Source organism: Uloborus diversus, chromosome 3 (assembly GCF_026930045.1).
Source record: "Uloborus diversus isolate 005 chromosome 3, Udiv.v.3.1, whole genome shotgun sequence".
Taxonomy (NCBI): domain Eukaryota; kingdom Metazoa; phylum Arthropoda; class Arachnida; order Araneae; family Uloboridae; genus Uloborus; species Uloborus diversus.
Genome location: NC_072733.1, coordinates 173,250,159 through 173,261,999, shown reverse-complemented (window position 1 = coordinate 173,261,999; position 11,841 = coordinate 173,250,159). Strand labels below are relative to the sequence as shown.

The 11,841-nt window shown below is 33.4% G+C and overlaps 1 protein-coding gene across 1 annotated transcript in view; it reads left to right on the top strand.

Moving 5' to 3' along the window:
* Nucleotides 1-1,310: 1,310 nt before the first annotated feature.
* LOC129219293 (unconventional myosin-VI-like) overlaps nucleotides 1,311-11,841 on the top strand; it is a 92,028-nt gene continuing 81,497 nt past the window's right edge. Inside the window, exons 1-4 of the mRNA XM_054853632.1 lie at nucleotides 1,311-1,477; nucleotides 7,784-7,900; nucleotides 9,703-9,772; nucleotides 11,299-11,372. Coding sequence (XP_054709607.1) covers nucleotides 7,784-7,900; nucleotides 9,703-9,772; nucleotides 11,299-11,372 — 261 coding nt within the window. The 5' untranslated portion in view covers nucleotides 1,311-1,477. The remainder of the gene's footprint in view (nucleotides 1,478-7,783; nucleotides 7,901-9,702; nucleotides 9,773-11,298; nucleotides 11,373-11,841) is intronic.

Genomic DNA, 11,841 nt, shown 5'->3' with positions numbered 1-11,841 from the left:
GATCTTCAAATTCGAAATATTGAGAGGGAAATGTAAATAGATTTGAAAATTCGATCGAGGACAATCCCTTGAGTCATATTACTAGTTTCACTAACGACAACAAATATGGTATATAATCCGTTTTTAAGACATTAATTTCGAAAAATTTTCAGGGAAGTTTATTCGAACCTTTTCTCCTCTTAACATTCCAAAAATCGCTTAAAAACTCGTTTTTAGAACAAGAATTTTGAAATTTTCCCTTATACGCGCTCATCTTCGAGTACTGACCGATCCTCTTTCAAAACCAGAGTTTTATCACCTCATTATCTCCATACACAATGTATTTATTAAATATGATTGAAAATTTTGCTGGGAAAGAGAGAGAGAGAGATGGAGAGAGAAAAGCTTTGAGAAGCTAATATTTTATGGGGGAAAAATTTAAGTGACCCCTCTCCTTAAGTTATTTTCTGGTTATGGCATAATGTGTCTCAGCTCCCCCTACTTCCACCAAGTTCCTACGCCTCTGTTCGTATACGTTATTATCTTTTTTTATTACTTTTTCTCTGCATTTGCAGCTTTCTCACTTTCTACTTTTCTCTTCAAAGAATTTTGCATTTTGCCAATATCATATCAAAAATAAAACGGGGCTTACCGTCTTGAATAATAAAAGAAAAAGTATCCAGACCGAAATACTCCACACGTACTAACCGCATGTCTCACAACTTCCGAACGCAAGTGTTTCCACGTCCACAAAATTAACGCTACGTACCTAGTCATGATTTACGTTACCTGTCAATGAAAAAAAAAAAAAAATGAATTACTCATCTAATAAACTACTGCAAATTTTGCTATTACTTAATCTTTGAAAAATTGATTTTCTATTCTATTTCTGAGGGGGGGGGGGGGGGTCGACTTTCTCATACTAAAATTACTGTCCCCATTTTTGTTTTGAGAAAGGGGACTCTATTTTACCTCGTTTCTCCAACTGACAGTGAAAAAAAAACGGGTAAATTTTTCAATCGAAGTTTTCCTTAACTTACAAATTTGTTGTGAATAATTTTAAAATTTTTGACACAACTGGTGTAGGAGAGTTATTACATAGGTTGTGTTCGATAGGCGACCGGTAGCTCACCGTCGGTTGGTCACATGACAAAAAATGGCGTAATCTGTAATGCTTTAGCATTGGCTGACGTCATTAGCTGTCACGTGATCAATCAACCGGTAGCTGCCGGTGAGCTCGTCGAACGCAAGCATAAATCGAAACTTACACATGTGCTGTGTTGGTGTCAAAGTAACCGTACTCGCCTCACCGGTCTGGTAACTTTGTTTGTTTGATGTTTTTTTGTAGAAGGCAATAAACTGTTGTTTTACTCGTATAAAGGCAAGCAAATGTATTGCAGAGTTTTTTTGTATTTAAGCTACTGACAAATCTGATCTTCGACAAAAAAGTGGAAATTTCGTGTGAAAATTCATAGTATTTTTGAGGGTTGCTAATCAGGTGAGAAATTAATAAAATAGCTCTTTATTTGTTTGTATTAAATTTCATCGCTGTATTCTGACACTCTTTGTCACACTGAAGCTCCCATTATTCCTATTTTTCGGGCAGTTCGATTCTTAAAGTAACTGATAATTGAAAACAGTTTTAATGAATAATTTACATATTTCCTGTCAGGTGTGACAAACGTATGGTATTAAGCTTTGAGTCTTTCAAGGGATGTTCAGACAAAGTCCATGAGTTAAAACCTGTTGCACAGAGCAGTTTTGTATCGAATATTTCTGGAATCAATAAAAAAATGAAGGCATTATTGAATTTTTAATGTATTTCACTTGGAAAAACTAACATTTTTTGTACTGAAAAGTGCTTAACCACTCTCTGTCAATGTATAATGATATAGTTAGTCTTACTTTTTTTACCTTAAAAACTTTTTGTGCAGTAAAATGTTTGTGAACTAATCCAATCTCTTTTGCAAGAAAGTGGAATTTACCTCTACTTTTTATTTAATTTTAGAAAATAAAGGAATGTCATTCTTATATAAAATAAAACTGAAAACTTCTGTGTGTTTTAATTGTTTATTTGTCTTTTAAAATTTATTGAATTTATAAATTATTGGGTTATAGTCATGCAAATTTTACTATTTTAAAGACTTTAGTGGTCATCCACAAATGATATCACATTATGATGGGAGAAGAGGATAGCAACAAGTGTGGCATCACACATTTTCTCGTAACAATATGTTTGAGAACAACATGACATGTTACAAGGGGGGAAATGGTGACATGTGACAGAGGGGAAGAAGGGTCCATTTGTTTTTCTTTAAAAAAATTACATCATTTATGGACAGCCCCTTCTATGTATTGGAAACGCCATGCAGGAGTCAATGAAGGGGAGACATTTGCATCAGCCCAAAACTTGGTTTTCTTTTGACTGTATAAAAATTACTAACTATATCCCATCCAAAATTTACTTACAGTATGATACCCCAAGTTTAAAATATCGAAATCCAGAACATGGAACTTTTTTCTTGAATATTGACTTTTCAAAAAAAAAAAAAAAAAAATCCAAAAAAAAATTGTTTCTTATTTATTGTTAAAATTTTGAATTTTTTAAAATTTTAACAATTAGCTATTATTTGTTGAAAATAGTAATTATAGCTTCTTTTTTACAATTCATGGATGCCACATGTCATGCTTAATTTTAGTATTGTACTGTAATTTTACTTTTACAGTAATCTCACCATCCCCTTTTGGTTTACAATATGCCTCGCCTAGCCCTCCTTAGTGCTAGGCGATGCATATCAAAAAACGGTGTACATTCTGCTATTCTGCATCACTAAACCGGTTTACCATTGTATCGACACTGCAAAAATTTCAAATCCCCACCGAAGCACACAACCCATCTCCCCCCCCCCATATCTGCCCACATAATACTTCCTTAATAATTTTCGTTCGAAAATATGTCGTTTGGTTATCAAAGAATCTCTTGATAATCGAAAATTCGACATTCAGTTATAAACCCATTCAAATAACGCACGCAAGAAGCAATCATTCGATTTTCAAACCATTCCAAATCATTCCCTCTCGAGCTATGGTGAACCACCTACGGAGCTCTGCCCCAATGGCAGTGGCGGCGCGAGAGCAAAAAAAGACGTCGGTGATGCAGTTTTTTGCGAGGCCTTTTTAATCATAAAATATTCTCAGACAAATAATTGAATTCATGGAATTAATTTTTGTACTAACTATTGGCACTTGAGTACCTAATCCACTTAATTGCTAGGACAAAAACATTTTATGACCACTAGCGCAATCAAAAAGAAGTTTTTTTGGTGGGGGGGCGGGGACGGCACATTGGAAGGGGAAAGAAGTGACCTGATAGAAAGGGGGGTCCGGGGGTTCTCCCCCGGAAAAATTTTGAAATTTGTAGTTTAAAAATGCCGTTTTAAGCTTTGTTTGCTGATGTTAGGGGAAAAGAGGTACAGAGGTCTCGGTGGAAGTTTCTAGAAATCGAAGCCTTAAAAACGCAATTATAGGTCATATTTATTGACTTTAGGGTCAGAGACTGTCCCAGATCAATTCTTATTTAAAAAAAAAAAAAAAAAAAAAAGTCAAAATCCCCTGCAAATTCTCGAAATTGAAGTTTCCAAAACGGAGTTTTAGACAAGGAAGGGAGCTCTTCCCTCGAAAATTTTTGAAAATTACGGTCTTAAAAACTTTAGCAATATTTTATATTTTGGAGCCATTCCACTTAAACTTTTTGTTAATGTAGTTTAAAAAACCCAATTGCTTATGATATAAAAGAAAGGCAGTATGGGGACCCTTGCCCGAATATTTTCTGAAATTCAAGCCACAAAACGCAATTTTAAGCGATTTTCGATGTTGTTGAATATATGGGGGCTTTAAGCTGGAAATATCGCGAAATTAAAGACCTGGAAACGAAATTTCAGATGCCCCATAATGCTTTCGGTTTGTGTGTGTGTGTATGGAGGAGGGAGGGGGTTCGGAAGAGCAGCATTTTGAATATTTTCTTATTTTTAGACGAACGTAGAAAACAATAGAAAAAAAAAGAAAAGAAATAGGATGGGGGTGGGGGAATAGAGTTGGCTGATTAATAAGTTGTAGCTATTGAATATTTTTAATTCAGGCCCCGACAGAATTGGGCCCCGCATTTGCTAAGGCTGGCTCTGTGCAGTCTCCCTTGCACGCACTATTTTGATTACTTTTGTGTCTGTTGTATTTAATAAGAGCTTCAATTGAAAACATGGAAATTTCTTAAAACTTCTGAGAGTTTTGCGAGGCCCTATCTACGCGAGGCCGTCGACAGTCGCCGACATCGCCGACGCCTAGCGCCGCCACTGCCCAATGGCAATATCCCCCTAAAGAAACAAAATCCCAAAAAACTACAATCCCGCAGTTTGCTTCACAAACTCTCTCCCCGCCCGCCCTTTTTTTGTTACCCCCTACGAATAAATTACACGAGAAGTAAACCACTTGTTTCATTAAGAAATTAATTAACACTTTTCTGCTGAAAAATAACAGGAAATACCCAACTTTTGTAGCACAAATATCAAATTTACTACAGACACGTGTTTCGGTACTCAATGCTGTGGTCCAAAGTGGACGTAATGGGGAAGAGGTCCCCTCAGGTTTTCAGCTAAAGTATTCACCCTTTTTACATGAAATTTAATTTTAGTTTTAATACCTCTAAAGTTAGAACCTTATTAGCGTCCCCAACCTTCACTTCCACCACCGGGACACACAACCCATGTCACCTACAGACCCGTCCATGTGTTCATTCATCAGGGGTGCTCACCTCCCTAACATCTAAGGCGCACCCCCTAAATATTGCAAGGACCCCTCCAAAAGCAAGAGCAGAACTAATATTGTATACCCCACCCTTGGTGACTTTTTCCTGTTGGTGCCAAGTAAACGATTTATGACAACATATGTCATACGTCGTTCTTAGCGATGCTTTTTTAGCGCCAACAGGAAAAATTCAAGTAAAAAACATGATCAAAGCACTTCAGAACACAATATATATAAAAACAACATAAAACTACAACAAAAAACATCGTGAATGTACACTTAAAAATACCAGAAACTAGAAAGTTTTTGTACACAAAGAAAAATTTCTAGAAAGTAGTTAAAATGCTTAAATTAACAAATTACTATTACAGCTCACCAATGTACCAATGGAAATAAAAGCTATTTTCCAACATGCTTTTCATCGAACAAAAACTTTTCTCATACTCGGCTAAAAAAAAGCAAAGCGATTCAAATTGCGATGTTTAAAGCGGAAAACATCCCCAAAATCAATAACCATTTCAGCCAAAAAACTGCTTAGTTACTCAAATTTCGATGTATGAAAAGTAGAAATGTCTCAACAGAACATCCCAAACATAAACAATACAAAAATAGCATACATTAATTTGCTATCCAGACATGCTTTCAAAATACCTATTATATTTTACGTAAAATAAGACCTTTATATTTTTATAAAATGCTAGAGTCAACCTATTTTCAGAAATTCAGTACCTAAAAGAGGCACGTTTATAGAATATGTCTAAATAATTCATGGCATCGATAAGAATTAACTTTTAGAATAAAATAACCGTACTATTTTTGTAAAATTAATTTACATACAGTAAAAATAAAGTTAAAAACTACAAGAAGCACTCAAGATTTTGTAAAAACAAAGAATTTCGGAAGTGAGAGTTTTTTTTTTTTTTTTTTTGAATTCTAAAAAAAAAACCTTTTAATGGTATAAATCCTCACACTCAGTCTGAAACAAAACAACATATGACAATGGCACCTTACAGATACACACCAAATTGGAGTTTACTTTTAAATAACTTTCCAATTTGAAGAAACTGGCAATTTCTAATATTTATTCACCAAAACACAACTACTGAATTTAAACTAATAAAAATAAGCTTTCCTGTAAGGTATATTGCACGAAAAAACAAGAATCTCTCCTGCGTGAAGCCAATAACAAGTAAACAAGTTTGAACTGATTTAAGATTGCCTTCAGGTTGCCAAACACAGGTTAGTTTTGCCAGGGATGCCATGCTTAAAAAATTATCTCCTCTTTGACGAGAAAAATATTTCAATTTTGTACAAAAAATTGGATGTTGCCAAATGTGGGGGGGGGGGTATCACTTCTGTACTGCAAGAGCCCCCTAAATGAGAAAAATACCCCTCAAAACACCCCCCTAAAAATTTCAATGATGCAATCTGCACCATGACCCCCCCAGGTGAGCACCCCTGCATTCATTAACACCTTTCACTCAAAATAAATCATTCATCTCAACCCAAATCATCCCAAAGAATCATTTGATAATCAAGCATTCAATTATAACACTATTCATGAAACATTCGAGAGGCATTCATTTGATCATAACATCATTTAGATCACAGTGGTATCTATTTCTCAAATGTGCTGGTGCACCTTTTCAACCTCGCAGACCGCCTTCCCCACTCAAGAAGGATATTCCCCTAAAAAAGACTAACATCAATTAAGAATTTCAAAGATGCCCCCCCCCCCCCAAGACCCACTTCCCTTGTGGGCTCCTCAGCGTAACCCATCATTCCAAATTTTTCTTTGGGAAAGGTCAAAGGATATATACTCAATGCAATTTTTTTCAGAGGACAAAAAAAAAACCATGCTAATTCATATGTAAAAACATTAACTTTTCAAACCAGCCCTCTGACCCCCTGAATCAGATCCGCGCCTGCAATTGAATCACTTCAGAAGACAATTATTGAGAGGTTCATTCGATAATCAAATTGATCCAGAAATACACTGCTTGAGTGATAGACATCTCAAGAACTCAACATCTCGCTCGAGAACTCGGAAAGAGATAATCGAGATCTCGAGATGTGTTAATCGAGATCTCGAGATGTGTTTATCGAGAACTCGAGTCGTGATAATCAAGATCTGATAATCGAGTTCTCAAATGATCCTGAATAATTCAGCGATTCGATTATGAGAACTCAATTATGCCCATCACTAGTTTAAACCAAAGTCAGTGAGTTATTTTATTGTTATTTGCTCTTCATTTCTTTTGCTCTGCATTCATAGTATTAATTGGAAATGAATTTCACAAAAGTAATACAAATTTACCATGTGGATTACTGTTTCACTGATGCGTTTGAATATTTTAAGTTTTAAAAATTACTAAAATTATTAGGATACATTTAAAATTATTATAATATTAAACTATCTACATTCAATCCCCATAAATAGAGCACATCTATTTTTGCCACTTGGGCAAATATCGGCAAAATATTTCTGCCAGAATAGTTCTTACCTTGCCCCCCCCCACCCACCTTTAGCTTGGCAAAACATGCCAACCCTAATTTTAAATAAATCTACTTATTTCAGAATTCAATTCAATTTTCTTTGTAATTCTGTTTTTTCCATTTTTGCCGTGGTTTTTCTCACTGTCCTGGCAAAAATACCTTTTCGCCGGCAAAGTGTCCAACCCTGTAGGTATATGAGGAACTTATAAAAAAAAAAAAAATGCAGTAAGTATCCTAACAATTCCAGAAAATATTAGGAATCAAATTATGAGTTGTATTTTAATGAATCTCAAATAGTAGATGTATGTTATGGATGGTAAGGGACTGTCTGCAAATAAATTGTTTGTATCACAAATTGAAGGATTAGAAACAACTATTTGGCTGATTTGTGAAAGGAATGCTGCAATGCCTTGGTTTAAAATTTAAAACTGTCTATATTTTAGATGTTGAAATTTTTGAGGTTCAACTGTATGATAAGTAATTAATTTCAAAATTTTCTCCCTTTTAGATGGCAATGGAGACTCCGAAGGTCTGGGTTCCAGATCCTGTTGCAGGTTATAAGTTAGGGAGAATAATTGACATTGGATCAGAATCTGTTTCTGTGCAATTATTTAATTCAAATGAGGTAAAATCATAATAAAGTTTGTTAACTTTCTCAAATACTAGTTTACTGTTTCTTAAATTAATTTATTTTTATTATTGTGATGGCATTTGTTATTGGGAAGAAAGAAGATAGGAACTTCTTTTCGTTGGTGGGGAGGGAAAAGAGGAATAGAGGGGGAAATTCTTGAGTGAAGTTACAAGGGTGCAAGCCTTAGATGAAGTACCTTGTGTGATGATGTTTTAGGCATTTCGCAATCAAAGTGCATTCACTTTCGTAGCACTCGCTCATTTTTGTCTAACATGCCATTCTGCCGCTTAGACATTAATAACTTTGTGTAGACTATTATTTTCACCTCCTCTTATTTTTTAATTTGAGGACTTGAATGCTCATCACTTTGTCACGCCCATTCAAAAATTTCTATTGAATTCCATCCAAGTTAATTTAAGCCAATACCATTTGCCAATTTTAATCCTTTCACTTACAAAAGATGAAGCTCATGAAGATTTTCATAAAATTGAATACATTTTAATTTTACTTTGTTATTTTATTGTTGCAGACATATAAATAGGGGAAATTAAAGATGTTTATATTCAAAGTATAACATAATTTTTAAAGCTTATTTTATTAATTTAAAAGCTATTATTATTATGCTAGTGCTTAAGATGATTAATAGTTTTAGTTTTTTTTAAATGATTTTTATGCAAAATATCACACACTCCTCTAAATCACCACAGATGCTCCTCAAATTGTTACTACAAGATTGGCAACCCTTACTAAGAACTTCTTAAACCAAATGCAGTACACAGAGTTGGGCTTTCAACATTAGGAGCTCGTTTTCGACGTTACTTGTTAAAAACCAATCAAAAGTTCAGACTGACATTATTGTCAAATACAGTCTTAATTTTAAAACATAAAATTTCTCATGATGAAAAATTATTTAACTGTAATTTATATGTCATATCAATCAAGTTAACCAAAAATTAAATTCATGTATGAAATTAAAATATTTATTAACATTAATTAATTTCTATGTTATGCTGCAACAATTGTTATGGATATCAAAACTGTTGTATGACTCATTTTACCTCCATAGTCACCTATTTTCCCCACATGCTATAGGGTTAAATTAAGTCATTGTCCACATATTTTATAACTTGTTTATTAGTATCATTTTTTTTCCAGAGGTATCTCACCTAAACTGTCATAATAAATATTCATTTGCTAATCCTGAGTATTTTATTCACTGGTTGAATCAATATATTTTTTGCATTCAATGTGTAATTGTAAAATTGCTGTTTTTGCCCTATTGTACCCTTCCTGACTAGTTCAGTATTGATTGAGGAGATCTTCTCCAGTTTTGAATTGATCCATTCCAAAGTTATAAATAAATTTGGGTGTACAAAAAGCTTAAAAACTAGTAGTTTCTTACGGCATGCTCCGAACAAAAAATGACCTTGAATGAGGTTAAATATATTGGACTGTAAATGCTGACTGAAGATGTCTATTTTATATAAGTGTATAAGAAATCCAAAAGTTAACTCTAGTGTCTGAAATCAAAAAGTAAAACCATGAATAACCTACTTGTTAGATGTAATTTAACAACTGTTAAATGTAAGTGCATTATGTTTCCTATGTGCGTAGGAATCTTGAACAAAATACTCATTATAATAGGAAAGTAGCTTTATCTTCAGGACATTGATTTTTTTTTTTTTTTCAATGTGTCCAGTGCCATCACTTTTCAAGAAAAAATTAGTTGAACACAGAATTTTAAATCCTTTTTTAAAAATTTTCATTTTAGATAATTTCTTCTTAAATCATTTCAGGTGCGCACTGTTTCCTATGACAGTACCTATGCTGCTGAAGAACTGGATGATAAAGATGTTGATGATAACTGTAAGATTTAAGTTTCTTTTTGTTTTATTTTATTATTATTTCTATGTAGTTTACAATACGCCGTATTGTACATTGTGTGTCTAGTAGATTTACATGTACAGTAGAAGAAAAAATTATGTTTGTATAATCCGCAAATAATACAGTGGTTTGAAAGTTGACCTACTCTCCTTTTTTTCAGTATTATGTTAGTTGTGTGAATGTTTGTTATACACAATTACCTTGATTTCTTAAGAGCCGTAAACAGTGGTAGAACACTATCCATGTCATAACACAGCTGAATTCTGAGCCATGTTCTGGCATATATTTTGAGACAAAACACCTCTATATCTCCAAAACATCTGCAAGGGCATGACGCAGAATTCAGCATCTAAAATTTGCTTATAAGTGTGCCCTCTACTTTCCACGCGCGGGGGGGGGGGGGGAGTATTGAACGTTTTGCTTCATTCATTTTTTTTGAAAGTAAGAGTTTTAAAAATTAAAAAAATGAAAATTTAAAAACATATGAATGATCAAAAATGGGATGTTCATATTTTTGCACACAAAATTTTGTTTTGCAGTCACCATTTTCATATGATGTTATTTTTAGCAATCTCAATTTTCGCAAAGAGTTGGTTTCTGTTACAACAATTTTTATTAGCTGTTCCTTTATTCTGAGTGAATGTCAATGAAATTTTGCTTTTTAAATTTTTGTATCCTTTTTACATTTATTTTTTGAAAGTAAGTGCTAATTTCAACGCCATCAAAAATATCACGAATCTTGCATCTCTAGTGCTTTTTCTGCAGTCTTTTACTGTTGTTTTTCATTAACACTTAGACAATGATAATATATCGGAATAGGTCAGTATTTGTTTCTTTGGTGTTTATCGAAAAAGGTTGAACTAAAGTCTGGAAAATGTGTTTTTAAGATTATTAAAAAACAAAAAAATCTTTTTCAACAGTTGTTTTTTGAAGCTTTTCAGAAAGTTTTCCCTATGTATATAGGCCTATCCCTCTGTTTTAAGCGGTCCAACTTATGCACCACGAAACCAAGGTGGGGGGGGGGGGATTGCATTGAAGGGATAGAATTTCAAAGAAAGGTTTGCAATGCACAATTTATTGGAAGAAAAAAAATGAAAATTTTATTAAATTGCTCATAGCATATTTAATGTTGTGCATCATTTATATAACTATAGCCAATCACTTGCTTTTAACTCTGGTAATATTGCAGAAGCGTTGTTCTTATTTAAATTATAATTCAGAGGAAGCTTTTCAAATTTCGGAAAATACGTTGTTTTTGTTTAATAATGTGTGATTTGTGCATAATTTTGTGTGAAATGTTTTGAGTTGGCTTTTAACACTTATCCTTTCAGTGTTGTATTTCAAAGATTTCCTTTAGTAAAAAGTGTGCTTGTTCTGTAAGTCTGTTTGCACATGTTTTAGCATTTATTTATTATTGTAACTGTTCATGATTTTATTTAAAACCATGAAATATGCAACTATGGTTTTAATTCTGTTTACACATTCGTACGTTTCATTTCAATTTTCAGGCAGCTTAATGCATTTAAATGAAGCTACTTTATTGAACAATATTTGCCTTAGGTACAACAGAGATCAAATTTATGTAAGTATAAGATCAATTGTAGAAATTCTTGTTCTAACATATATATGCATGTATGTATAAATGAAGTATACAAGCCAAATAACAAATTTTAAACATTTTATATGAAAAATAAGGATGAGAAAAAGGAAAATACAAACAGCAATTTAATAGAAAAAGTCGAAAGGTTAAATCCAGAGTTCATCAATGGTGGACAATTCAATAAATATGGTCGAAAGACCAAAAAAATTAATTACAAACAAAACAGAGAGTGTTTAAGCTCCAGTGTATGCAATACAGAGTAAGATTAGACTGGCACACCACATGTTAAACTATAAACAGTAAACAAGAACTTAAACCTAAAATTAAAGGCAGGGAGTTTTGCCTCGACTAATTAGGAAAAACAAGTTCCAATAAATAGCCATCCACAGAACAGTACCTGCCAATAACTTAAAATCATCTTACCTTAAAATCCGAGGAGAACAAACCCAAT